This window comes from Puntigrus tetrazona, chromosome 2, assembly GCF_018831695.1.
Source record: "Puntigrus tetrazona isolate hp1 chromosome 2, ASM1883169v1, whole genome shotgun sequence".
In the NCBI taxonomy this organism is placed as follows: Eukaryota; Metazoa; Chordata; class Actinopteri; order Cypriniformes; family Cyprinidae; genus Puntigrus; species Puntigrus tetrazona.
Window position 1 is genome coordinate 12,203,599 of NC_056700.1, and position 14,064 is coordinate 12,217,662.

At 39.2% G+C, this 14,064-nt stretch overlaps 1 protein-coding gene across 2 annotated transcripts in view; it reads left to right on the forward strand.

Annotated features, from left to right (window-relative positions):
• The first annotated feature begins 806 nt into the window (after nt 1-806).
• Nucleotides 807-14,064, forward strand: part of efna2a (ephrin-A2a) — a 52,483-nt gene continuing 39,225 nt past the window's right edge. The window contains exon 1 of one of the 2 annotated variants that reach the window (XM_043255426.1): nt 807-1,737. In XM_043255426.1, coding sequence (XP_043111361.1) covers nt 1,628-1,737 — 110 coding nt within the window. In that variant the 5' untranslated portion in view covers nt 807-1,627. The remainder of the gene's footprint in view (nt 1,738-14,064) is intronic. The other variant, XM_043255435.1, reaches the window with a different exon arrangement.

A 14,064-nucleotide genomic window follows, 5' to 3' on the forward strand; every position in this document is an offset into this window, starting at 1 on the left:
TAAGCAAGGGGAAGTGTAGTTAATAGAGTCTTTTGAGGCATTTAGATACGAACAGAACAGTAGCGTTTGTGATAAAACGTCAAGTCTTTTACCCATATTTTTTCTTGCTGTAGCTGAAAGACAAGCCATCTTGCCTGAATCGGGAGAGTAATACGCATAGGTCAAGCCCAAACCAGTTCGAAATAAATATGCGGTCATGTTTTGGCCAGAAGCAATGGTTTACAGTTAAAATCCGTTTTTTGCAAACACGTTTTCCCATTACAAGACATTCACTGATGGACTGGTGTGAACTGGTTGTGGATTACTGTGATGTTACCAGCTGTTCTGACTCTTGTTCTGACGGCACCCATTCATGGCAGAGGATCCATTGGTGAGCAAGTGCTGCAGGGATGAAGAAACACCTCGGCTGCGTCTCGAAAGGCCTGGTGGTGAGTGAGTTTTCAGCAATCTTTCACTTTCGTGGTGAACTATTACTTTAAAATGAGATAAAGAAATGATAAAAATGTGCAACATATAAATTGCCGTTATGTTGTGTTTACTTTAAAACTCTCTTTCACAGAAATGTGGTTAACTGTTTTACGCTTGTTTCGAAACAAGCAGCTGAAGTACCAGATAGCATGCATAAATGAGGGATTTTAAATGTTATTGTGGGCAACAGCTGATAACTGCTTTAAAATGGAGGCGCTAAAATGATCAAGAAAGCAATTTAAAGACTCATGTGAGTAATCTTAAGATGACAAAGTAAATTGCAGAGGTGAGTTTGAAGAGAGCTCTTCTAGGCCCCGCCCCCTCCTGAAGGTACACCGCTGATGATAACTGTCGCGCACGAATCAGATTCAGCACGAACCGATGAATTATAAAGAAGTGCGCTTTAGACGACTTGCAAAGCTTATGCGATTGAGTCGATCGAAGCTAAACATCCAGCTGATACGCAAAGCTGATCCAAAGAGTGAGCAAAGGCAGAGATGCCAAAGGCAGAATGGGGCAAAATCGCCTTTGTTCCTCCAGGACAGAGCCGAGTCGTGCAAACGGCTTGAGATGTGCGTAGGATATCTGCCCATCAACCGGAGCGAGCCAAAAACGACACGATCCCGCCAACAACTAACGCACAACTTGTGCGAATAAGATGGAGCGCTGAGGAAACGCGAATCGAGAACGGCGTGCGTTACAGACGGGGGATGTGTTTCGCGTGTGCTTCTCGTGCAGACCACATGGGGTAGAGGTATCTGGAAGTTGCAGCGCCGCAAACGGGGAGCATCACTGTAGGAGGCTCGAGACGCGCGTCGCACCGTCCCGCGTTTAGATGATGGACGGATCTCTGACAGAGCGCTAGAAAACCACCGCGGACCGCACCGGAGACCTTTCGCAGCTTAAGAAACAATTTGTAATGGATTTTCCCGTTAAAAAAAGAACACCGAACGCGTGCAGTTTTACGAAGTAACGCACAGAAAGTAATGCTGCTCGTTCTCTCGGGAGGAATGATAATCGCTCTGGATTACAAGCCTTGTTGTGATGTTCAAAACCGCGTACGTGCATGCGCTCAAACAAGCGGGTATTTGAAAAGTTGTCACTGAAATAAACGGCCGTGAATTTTCGTTTGGAGGCGAGGACTGGTATAACAACTCAAATGGAGTTGCCGCTGGTGGTTTTTACGGTAGTGTGTTGGGTCTCTGTATGGTCGGACGACCGGATCATCTCAGACAGACACGCGGTCTACTGGAACAGTTCAAACTCCAGGTGAGTGTGCTCTATGGCAGGCTCTTTTAATATTCACTGCTTCAACTGACTGCTATATATATTCTTACACTTTCCTTAACATGTTAGTGCTTATTCATCTGCTTTATTATTATTATTATTATTATTATTATTATTATTATTATTATTATTATTATTTCACAATTAATCTGTATTTGTGTTATCTAGTCTGTATTTTATGTTATATATTTCCACCTAGTCCGGTTGTGGTTGATACTGGGTTTTTACTAATTAAGAACCAGTTAAAGTATGCTTAAGTGTCTAATAAATATTTTTGAAATGTGATCTTGATATTTACACTGGCATTTCTGTTTAGAGACGGCTTGCTTTTTTTCTTGTCACATGCAGAGCTTTGAATTTGGCCTGCGGTTATGAAAGCATGAATATTCATCGCTTTTAATGTGCGCTGTCGCCCTCTCTACATAAAAAATCAGTCAAATCGTGTAACGTGAATGTCGTAGGGTCTCTTCCACGAAACTGTATGACATCCAAAGCGTAATGAGCCACAGAAGAGAGATGATTGGAGATGTAGTGAAACACGGACAAATACTTTACATCCTTTCTTTCATCCCAAACACCCCCACAGCCCTATATCCCAATCACCATCCCAAGTACATTACCACTAGGATAAAATGAATAGGTGCTAGGGACTAATTGAGTAGGTGCTTGTCACTAATGAATTGTCAGTGATCAAAAGTACTATAAAATCAATACTAGAGTTGTAAGGAATACATGTTAAATTGGCTTGCCATACTCTGCTCAAACCCCAGGCCATGTACTATCACTGCTATGTGCACAGATGATTGAGATCGGCTTTTCTTGTGTTTGAAAAGTATTACATTTATAAATCACAAGGTGTAAGTTAAACTTTTGTGTTTATCGTAGAATTTGCGCCGTTCTTCAAAGATTCGCTACAGAGTATGGTTTAGCACTCTTGGAAATTACTAGAAAAAGCAAGCAGAGATCATTTTTGCCAGGATTTGTTCACTCTTGCCGATGCTGTCAGAGCGTGGCACCGTAACATTCTCTTAATTAATATTAACATAGCAACACTTCCATTTAATCCCTTTTAATGTTGAGATGCCAGAAAAATACATAATAATGCTCCATGCGCGCATGCTGGAGCTGAATGTAATGGCATTTTTCGGAAGCTTTGCATTAAACGAATCGGGGATTTCGGCTTATTGTCTTGATGTGTTTTTGTCAGTCGGGAGATTCATGATGAGCAGCGACCCTGGACACTTTACCAGGCTGACAGGTTTTGAAATCATAAGTTCTGTGTGAAGTTCCTTGACATTGCTCATTCCTCCTTATTTCAAGGGTATCTGTGAGCAGGGTTCTCTGGCTGGCTTGGAGGGTTTGCTCAGGGGATGTCAGCCTAATGGCTTTTGACATGCAGCTCCTCAGGTAGAGCTTGGCTAGATAAATAAACACGGCGAAGGTGCTCTCACGGCTGAATTAACAAAGTTAAGAGTGGCTGTCTTGCAGTACATCAGTAGTCTGCCGAGGTTTAAAATATTAAAGAGGCTCAGAGGAAGATTTCTTCGCGAGCTGGGTGCATGCTCTTCCACCTCAATAAAATGTAGGGCTGGATTTGAATTTTTTGCATTGTATAAGCCATCCTGATGCATTCAATCTGCATTAATCCTTATTTAGCAGAATACTTCACTCTTAGGACGGTAAATATGCAGCGTTCGAGTCCCAAATCCATTTCCCCCATTTAGGAGTTATTTTCAATTGATAGGTTTTGCTTACATTAGGTTCGTAATATATTTATACGCTGCAGTAGTTTTCAGAGAAACTTCCCCAAATGCATTCCTTAGCCTGTAACCCTGTTGCCGGCGTTCACAAAGAACATGTATTTCTATTATTTTCCAGCGCCTCTATCAAAAAGAGCCACGTTTGCGCCCTGCCAAGGGATTGTGTGCGAAACAATCCAAAAAAGAACGGCTAGGGGTCAACTTTACTTTTCAGCCCGCCCTGACCTCCCTTCTAGTCCTCTCGCAGTATTGTAGTCACAACCGAGGTGAGCCTTTTGCGGGGCAATTCACCTTGAGCATTAAAAGCTTGCCATGAATCATATTTTCTCTCTCTTAAGCTCCCTGTCAGGGGTTTTCTATTGAAGCCCACACTGAAAAGAAGATGGACATCCCCTCAATGCCAATATGGCCGGCCTCTTGGGGGTCCAGATTAAAAAAAAAAGGGAAGATGCCCAGCTCTGTAACCCAAGAGGATGGACTAATCTAATCCTGTGGTTTATCCTTCAAAAGGCCCTCTCTTCTTGAAAGCTTTGAGGTTCTTAACAGAAGTCCCGGCTCATAGCCCTTCGCTCAAGTTGTGCTGCGGTTGGCTGGGGACAGCTCAGTGCTGGATGTTGTCTGCGCCTTCGCAAAAAGGAACGAAGAAGAAGAAAAAAAAAACTGAGGAATCCAGTGCTCACAGTGATTCATAGATGGCTGCTGTCATTATTCCCTTGACAGCTCACACTGCTTTTTTTTCTGAGACACTCTGCGGCTGCCTTTTGGGGCCTGCAGTAGTGCTTTCTGTTGAAGTCCTGGCACAGCAAAGCAACGGAGGGTTATTTGCATGCAGGTTCATCTCTAAATTGTTACCATTATGCAAACAATGAATATGTGAAAAGGTCTAGATGGAATCCACGAATAGCGTGGGTTCTGAGAAAGGCTATGAATATCTTAAAGTAAATTGCCTGCGCAACATACAATGCGTCAAAGGGGCCGGTCATTATATCGGCTTATTGTTATTCGTGATTGAATTTAATTAAACATACCCTCTCGTCTGATTGTTTGCTGTCAGATGGAGTTGCACAACCATGTCTAATGATTTTGACGATCCACAGCTGTGTTGATGATGTAATGACTTTGAAATACCCGACTTTGAGCTCTCTTTACAACGGGGAGAATCTTGAGCACTGCGGCTCAGATTTCTATGATACTCTTGACTCGGTCTAGTCATTTACCTCAGTCGTTTTCAAGTGGAATTTAATTTTTGAAAATGAAACTCATTTATCTCTTCGTGCTCGTTTGTCCTTATGCCGAGATACGCTCCTGAGTATCCGAGCGCTATCAAATTTCCTCTTGTCAGACAATGCAGGTAGAAGCTCAAGTAGCCGTTTGCACAGTAAAGGGGTTTGATGCCCGTGTTCTGATTTGTCATTTCTATCTTTCTCAAGTTCTCAACCTTTGAGGTTGAAAAAAAAAAAAAAGTATTTTCAAGATGTTTCACCCAGCTGTCTCTGCAGAGGCGGTCCCGGTATGAGGCCACGGCGCTGAAATCTTTCACCAGATGAATTACGATTTCAAAACATGGCACAATCCTGTCAGGAAACGGGAGGCTTTTGTAAACTGCAACGGTTGTTAGTTAAGTTTTCTCCTTTCTCTTTCTGTTTGAACGTCTCTTTTTGATTTGACTGCGCTCTCCAGGTGCTTCTCCGTGACTCATCGTCACATGGGAATACGTCTTGAAATATGCAGGTTCACTGGTTAAAGATTCATCCCCTTTGGTTTTATCATTTGCTTGTAACAGAGTGCTCCGTTCTGTTTTTAGTTTTAGTCCTGATTGTGTCATATTAGTGGTAGCTATTTATTTTTGCATGGTGAAAGTGTTTCAGCGCTTAGGTTTCAAGCCCTGTTAGACCCTAATTACATCTCGGTATCTGTTGTGTTTTAATGTAGTTTCATGGTTTTCCCAAGGCTTAAACATTTCGGCATGTGGAGCAACAGTGGATGTTTATCTGAGGAAAACAGAATAGAACGTGTACTTTGAGATGGACATGGTCTAAATGTAGCTGTTACATAAAAGTGATGCTCTTAAACGTTTAAAAATAGCACAAGGTGCAGCTTTAACCCTGGGGCTGCAGTAAGACCTGTGGCAAACCACTACATTAATGCATGTTTTTCCACTTTCCACAAGCAAAAAAAAAAAAAAGTTATTTTTCAATAAACCTTCATAAATCTCTCTCTTTAAATACATAGCTAGGGTTGTGGATGTTGCTTTTGCTGTATAACTTGCCTTCGCTGCTTGCACAGTAAGCTGTGTCTGTCTTGGGGATACAACTCAAGGAATTTTTCAAGCTGTCGGAACACTTGCGGCACAGAAGCTCTGCATTGTTTTAGCGTGTGCAGTTTCAGACGTGACACATGCTTGTTCAGCAGTCACTGAATAGACCAATTGGATGTGAAATGCGAAAATCTGATTGGAAGATTCTTGTGCTGATGGAGAGAGATTTCTTCTTTTGTGATTTATTTCTGTTAATTATCACTTCTCTTATGTCTCCTTCACACTGCAGAGCACAATAGTTTGAAAAGGCAATGCGCACAACAAAAAGGTGCATTGATACAGTTTAATTCTGCACAAAGCAGCTATGAATGGGAATTTTTAGCAGATATATTAATATTATGAAATTACTGTATTTAACCGTTAAAGGGATAGTACACTCAAAGATCATTAATTACTCATAATACCCTCATGTCGTTCCAACCCTGTATCTTTGGAACACAGATTAAGACGTTTTGTTAAATTCTGGAAGATCTCTGACCATCCCATAGACAGTAAGCGTACTACCACAGTCATGGTCCAGAAACATAGCGAGGACATTGTTAAAATAATCCATGTGACCTTAGTGCTTCAACTGTAATTGTACAAAGCTGCAAGAATACTTTTTGTGCACAAAGAAAACAAAAATAATAGGAATTTGTCTTCTCTGCGTTACCCTGACACCGTTTTAAAGAGTATCCACTGAACATAAACAGCTGTTCTGTGTCAGCTGCACCACATGTTGTTTTCGTTCAGATCAAAGCGTATACAACGTAGACAAGTTAGGGTGAGTAATTAATAACAGAATTTTCAATTTTGGGTGAATGTAGAAACATGAAATATAAAAAAATAAAGAAATATGATTCAAAAAACGGTTAAATTGAATGATAAAGTAAATACTATTTTGTGGTATGGTTATTTAAAAAGAAAAATGATGTGTTAATTCAGGCTTCTCATTTTTCTTTTTCTACATGCCACAAAGGTGAATTGTTAGGGTGCTTTCTCACTTGGTTTCCTTGCCGAACCAGCATTCGATTGTTTGATATTATTTGAATCCTAACCACGGTTCGTTTGTGTCGTCAAGCCAGCAGCTGTTTACCCCGTCGCTTGGTAACGGCAGCACAGGAGAAGGTGACAAAATGCATTAAAAATTGCTCTCTGCACTTTCATATGCGTTCCTTGTGTTTATAAAGCTTCAGTTTATAACGGCAAGTCTGTCTTACGAATATACTGCAAATGCTCCATGGAATGCTGAAGGTGAACAGAAATGAGACATGCAGCTTTCTGCTTGCAGCGCGTCCGTCGTGCTCTTCGGGAAAGTGAGTGGAACACACGCAAACACACATTTTTATCAAATAATACGTCATTAATAGCGGTTCACTTCCGCAATTTGGTACGATTTCATTCATATCAGCAGCAAACGAACCGGAGATGACATGACCACCCTTTTAAGTGGACTCGGGTACGGTCCACTTATTTTCATGTTATAAAAGTAAAATTGACTGAGGCTGTCTAACTCAAAACTGACCAAAGAAGCACATAAACGTGCATTGGCCCTGCAGTAAGATTATTTTTTTAACAAGAGTGCATTAAATTTTTCAAAAGTGGCAGTGAAGGCTGTGTTTCAGAAGCTTTCTATGTCAAATACATTTGAGTTTTTTTCCTATTCAAAGAATCCTGACAAAAATGCATCACAGCAGCATGTTTCTTGAGTACCAACTCGACATATAAGAATCATTTCTAAAGTATCATTTGCCACTGAAACCTGGCAAAATAAATGCTGAAAATTAAAATGGTAAAGTTGCTTTGAATTATAATATTTCAAAATGGCTTTTTTACTGTACTTTTCAAATAAATGCAGCCTTGGTGAGAAGGTTCAAGAACCGTGAAAAAAAAAATCTCATCGACTTAAACTATTAGATACACTCCATCAGGTTTGACATCAGATGAACCACTTTTACGACAAGTGTGGTGGTTTATGTCATTTTAAAGCTTGACAGTCCCAGTTCCCTTCAGGATATATAAAAGCAGCAAGGCCTGTCCTCAAAAAAACACTTTTCTCTTCCACGGACAAAAGCGAGTCTTGCAAGTTTAGAAGGATGACATAAAAGTGTTTAAAGACGAGCATTTAGCTTAAAGCTGAACAGTATCTGTCTCTTTGCATCCCAAGCTAATTAAGTGCACTCAATAAATTGTGATAATGTCCTTCACCTCGTTTTAGGTGAAGAGCGGGATTCATGATAAGGGATCCAATCACTGAATCAAGGACTGAGTGTTTGCAGCTCATCAGCCCTCGCTGATTAATAACATCTCAACGGCACTTTGCTTTATCGGCATCATATAATGAAGAGTCTATATATCTCTCAGGCACTTCAGAACACCATGCGGGATGTGTTCTTCCAGCCAGCCAGTGTGCTACTTTACATGTATTAAGGCACAAAAAAAAAAAACAAGGTTACAGTGCCGTTTTTGCCCAAGAACATTTGTGATTTAGAGTTTCCTGACATAGATGATCCGTTGTGAGTTAGATAGCGTGAAGTTCTCATTTCTGTTGCCTTAAACCAAGCTATAACTCTCCATTGTGCTCAGCACCGGAAAGTGGTTGTCCTATATCAAGCCCATCGCTGTCTGTGTTTCTCAGCCCCTCGCAGACATGCCCACAGTGGCTCTTAATTAAGAATGTTGTCACAGAATAAAACTTCAACAGATTGGTTATTGATTGAACCTCCTTTCTTGGCAACAGTCTCCAAATCCCCCATGACTTTTTCGCCAGCGGCAGCTATTACACATGAGCAGTAGGTACTGCATGTTTAACTCCACCATTATTCTCCAAAGCCATTTTGTGTGCTATATTTCGGTTATGTTTGGCTATTTATCAGCGTCTTCTAACTGAGGATTAAAACGGGTTGTAGCATAATTCTTAAATACATTACACACAGCTCAGCTCCGGTCTGTGCGTTTAAAGGCAATTTAAGATATTAACTCTGATAAAAGCCAGATACTAAACCTGTTTGCAGTCCTTAGGCCTAGATTCCAAGATGCGGCGTAAAATCCCTCCCTGAGGCTTGGTCTCACATATGATTAGGATATTATGCTAGGGTAAGATAAGATATCATTTAACATTTGTGTTTTAGACCTCAGCTAACCCCAGATCACCTTAACGATTAGGGCCTTGGAACGCTTTTGAGAAAAATCGCAAAAAGGCACAATAAAAGTGTTTTAAGAGTTTATCTGCAAAAACAAATTTTTGTTCCATTTAAAGCTCCATTTTTAAAAAATGTTTCAAAATCACGTTTGGTGTATTTTTAGACATTTGTAGACCTAATCAACATAACCCAGCTTCAGCTTGAGATCAGCTGAAAAGATTTTTGCAAATGTTTAAAAACTGAATTATCTGCTTTTGCATATAAACTCTTTATTTCTTCTGCAAGTATTTATTTGCTTATGCATATTTATTACGTTTATTTCTGTATGCCTTCAGAAGCCATATGATAACTCATTTATGACGATGAATATTTTATGATTGTTATTTATGGTAAAGAATGATTTACATTTCGGTCTGTTTCTTGTATATTTGTGTTATTATTGAAAAGATTAGCAAGAATATTATTTTTAATAAATACATTTTTTTTTTTTTTTAATTGTTGCACAGAATACAATAAATCATACAATTTGGAACAGAGCCAGAAATTGACCAGAGCAAATATTTTTTCATATTTTTTGTTATTTTTAGTTTTATGTCATAGTTTTTTTTTTCAATTAAATCATATTTTTTATTGTTTGATGCATACATGATTGTATATTTTATGATAGAATAAAAGTCCTAAAACATAAAGTGTAGAATTTTCGGGGTGAAATTTGGTTAAAAAGACAATAGCCAAGTAAACTTCATTAAGTATGCATGTATGTAGGAGAAGAAACTATAGCACTGAGATTTCAGGCACAGAGAGGGACAGTTCTTGGCCCCTTTTGCATCTCTTTACTATGTCATGCTCTTTCTGGTTTTAATGCCAAATGTACTGCTAAGAATATCAATGAACTGGATGCCGAAGAGAGAGGAATGGCATCGCTAATTTTTAACGCCCTGAGGAATATTTTCTGCATCATATCAGAAAGAGCTGCATAGTATTTGATTGATTGGATGCACATTAAACACGACAGTGCGGAGGTATCACGCAAACATACAATTCATATGTATGTTCATGTTTCTGCGTTTGAGTTGGTGAATATTTAATGAAGAAATAGCATTCTAATTTGCATTTTCGTATTTATTTCCCTAAGTCTCGGTGGTTAAGGAACCAGATAGATCTCCTGTGGTAACAAATGCCGCTTTTTTACTGTAATCTGAGTGGACTAGAAGGTTCTTTCGCCTGCAGGCAAGTGCCCCAATGCCACACAAGGTGCCAGACATATTCTTACCCGTGGGACATCTTTGCCCGCTCAGATTAATGGCAGCGATGTTCTCTAATGGACCATAAGAGCTGGTTCCTGCAATGCACTCAGTGACCAAGTAATAATTTATTCACCTTTTGCCAGACTGTTTTAAACATTTCTCTAGCAATATATGGCAACAACTCTGCAGCCATTTTTTGAAAGTTTCCCTCCACTAAGCATGTGTCTACAACCCCCAGAGAACTAATTAATTTTCTGAAATCATACTTATCTCGGTTCTGTTTTCTAATAAGACGGGATGTAGGCATAAATTTGTTGTAGGAAGAAGTATATGCATTTGGAGATGCATCAGATGTAAAACCCCGACTTGAATACTTCCAGAATTGGCTTTTACTTTTGAGTAAAATACTTTTTTTAGACAAATAACACATGAACCTTAAACCAAAGCGTCGTGCACTCTGTGGTTTCTGTTGTACCGTTAATATGCAGGATGCAGATTGTGTTGTTTTAGTAGAGTGTATTACATTACCAGTAGTTAAGTGCAGAGAAAACATATTAACTAACCTTACTGGTCTCAGAGGGTAGGTAATTAGGCCAGTCAACAGCATTGGGTAAATAAACAGTTTCTGTAATTTTTATTCCCCTTCTTCAGTGGCCTGAATCATGTCGGCTATCAAATATGCGTCTCCCTTTGTGTTTTGTCTCAATTTTGTGTGTGTACCTGTGTTTGTTGCTCACAGTGTGTTTGCGCTGAGCTCCCCTGTCCCTTTCAGCTCACTTTGGGGGAGTCTCATGGTGCTCACTTTAATTCTGAAAGGCAGGCCTGTATAAATAATTCATTTCCCCTTTGCTAGCCTTATTTCTGCATGTGGTACAAGTGTTACTGCCAGTCTGCAGGGGAGGGTTTTTGGGGAAATGCAAGAAGGTTACAAAGAAAGTAAAAACAGGGGTTGGCAGTCATTTTTCCTCTCCTCCTGCTTTCTCGCTACTCCTTTTCCCTTTTTCTCGCGCTCCGTATGCGTTTTCTTTTGTTTACACATTGTCTTTGTTCCACATATCACCAGTGTGCAGATTGTTTTTTCTGGAGCCAAGAGCGATCAAACACTCAAATACTTTGACGCATGAAATCATCAGAGCCTTACAACATTTACGCACAGGTCGCTAGTGAACGTTTCAGAAACCCACTTTTGAAGAATGCGAAATGCTGTGTTGACCTTTAAGGAGCCATCAAGTTAATGTTGTCAGAAATAGCACTGCTGCTTTTAACTCTGTCTGGTTTGGTCAGCCGAAAAGTTGTGCATTAATCATGGGAAAGCAACTTTCCGTTTCATGAACAGCCTTGTAATCACTACATAATTTACATGCATTGATAATCATTTGTCTTTCCCAATCGGCATCATTGATTTTAGACATTATACAGGCAAAAATAGTTTAAAAAATCTTCTAAATATAATTTTTGTTTGAAATAACAATGAGGACGAGTAATTGATTACTCTTAAGTTGAATTATTTTGTCAAGAAAACAGTTGTATACTGTATTTGTTTAACTGAGAAAGTTCAATAGTTGAATTTAAAGTGTATTCGAGAGAAATGTCAGATTATTTCAGGCAGATGTGCTGTTTTTTTTTGTTTGTTTTTTTTTACCTCTCTCTTCCACATTGTTATATTAGGTTAGCTCTTATTGTTTGAATGCACTTTTGATATTTTGAGCTGTTTTGTAGGTGTTCCTGTCAGTCAGGTTGAAAGACCAAGGTCAAGGGTTTGGTTCCCGGGAAACCTGCATACTGATAAAATGCATGCCTTGAATGCACTGTAAGTCACTTTGGATAAAAGCATCTGCCAAGCGGAGGAAATGCCAGTAGCTTTTCCTCAATGGAATGAAGCTGACACTAGCGTCGCCCCGGTCTATATATGTCATTTCATCCCTGCTTGTAAGGTTTAGTCCACCTCTGTTCCACCTAAACCTGAAATCTCTCCCACAGAGAGCTCGGTTAGTGGCATACCTGCAGAAGAACTGCTCAATACCTCCATTCCCTCTTTGGGAATTGTAAAAGGCCTTTTTTTGAAACCGTGTTCCCTTGAAATCTGCTTGCAGCGATATGTAAGTGTCTGTATTCTCTCTATTCTAAGTCTGTTTAAAGAAGTGTTTCTCTGCTGGTGGGTCATGCTGTTAAAATAGGTTGCAGGTTTTGTGCTGTTCTGCTCTTGTCAGGGAAAAAAAATGCTAAATGCAAATTATAAAAGGCAACTAAACTTATAATAGTTAGGCAGGCAAAATAAATTGAGTTATTAACTTTTACAAAAGGGGAGATTGCTTTCTATATCTTAACTGTTAACATCATGCATCTTATTTAAACTTCACATTATTCTGGTGCAAATTTATTTGATAGCCAGCAAATTAAAACACTGCTTGACATGCACTTTCCCTTTGATCTAATGAAAAAAAAAAAGACTTTGACTTGATTAAATATGGGCTCACAGGAAAACACACCTTTGCTGTTGTTTATGCATTTATAAAATTGTCAGTTTTTCTGTTATGCTGGTGTGCATGTATTTGGACCTTTTGTAGTTCACAGCGATATTAAATGCAAAACAAATGCATCCCATTTTCCACAAAAATAGTGTTATACCACTGATAATAATGTAAAACATACTAACTTTTTTTTTAACTAAGTATGAATGTGTTAATCTACATAATGTCATTCTGTGTTGTTCCGTAATTTTGCAGATATTGCATTATTTATCTACCTTTCAGACTAAAACATACAAATTAAAAGCATGGTTATATTCAGTGCTATATTATGTAAAACTAAAGTACTGCCAAGTAAGCTTTGACTAAGTAATAATTACTCAAACCTTTACCGGTCAAGTTAAGTTTGCTTATCTGTGTAGATTAGTAGATTTTATTTAATTCTATATGTGAAATTAAATATAATTGTGTAATATTTACTTAACTTCTTTACGAACGTTAAGTTTACAGTAACAGGTAAATTGTACAGAGCAGTATTGAAAAATTTACTTAAAATGCAGAAAAAAAATTGTACGTAGTTAAATAGAAAATGGTTATTTTAAATTGTACTGATATTTCACAATATTTTACTATATTTTGAACTAAATAAATGCAGCTATGGTGAGCATAATAGTCTTCTTTAGTCTTCTTTCTTTTACCATCCCAAACTGTTGTGCGCTATGGTGTATATGTCACCACGTGATGTTCAAAAGAACGTATGTGTCCTGAAGTAAGCAACTGAGAACCACTTCTATAAAGATGATCAATGTTGACCCAGACTGCATTATACCTATGATACGAACAACGATTTAGAGTCACATGTAATCGAGTGTGTATGTGAAAATGTTGTAATACAAAACTGTAAGTGGGGCATTTTACTGAATGCGCACAGATGGCTCCTGCTATGACTTGATGCACATTAGCTGTGATTGCTTTTAAATGATAAGTGTCATTGAGAAGCCTCTTTCCCAAAAATTGCTTTGGCATGAGCAGGGGCATTGAGAAAAAAACGCAGTGCATTGTGCAGTGGGACCAGTGTGCGGTTTACAGCTTGTGACTTCATAACCAAACATCTTCCCCAGACACCCCCTCTAACAGACCCTGCAGTCCGTGAGGCTGGAAGAAAAGCGTTTTTCCCCTTGAACCCACAAAATTACTGTCTCGTTATGGTCTATTTGTGTTGGATAGATTTCCTCCGTGCTAATCTCTGCCACAGAGGACACTGATGCAGCACAGTGATAGCAAAGCATTATGTCCAAGCCCAATCCTGCACCACCTCGTCTCCTTAGAGGGCTATTTCCCTTCCACTCTCCCCCAGTTTAATGTCGCTCCACACAATTATACAAGCCTTTCTCA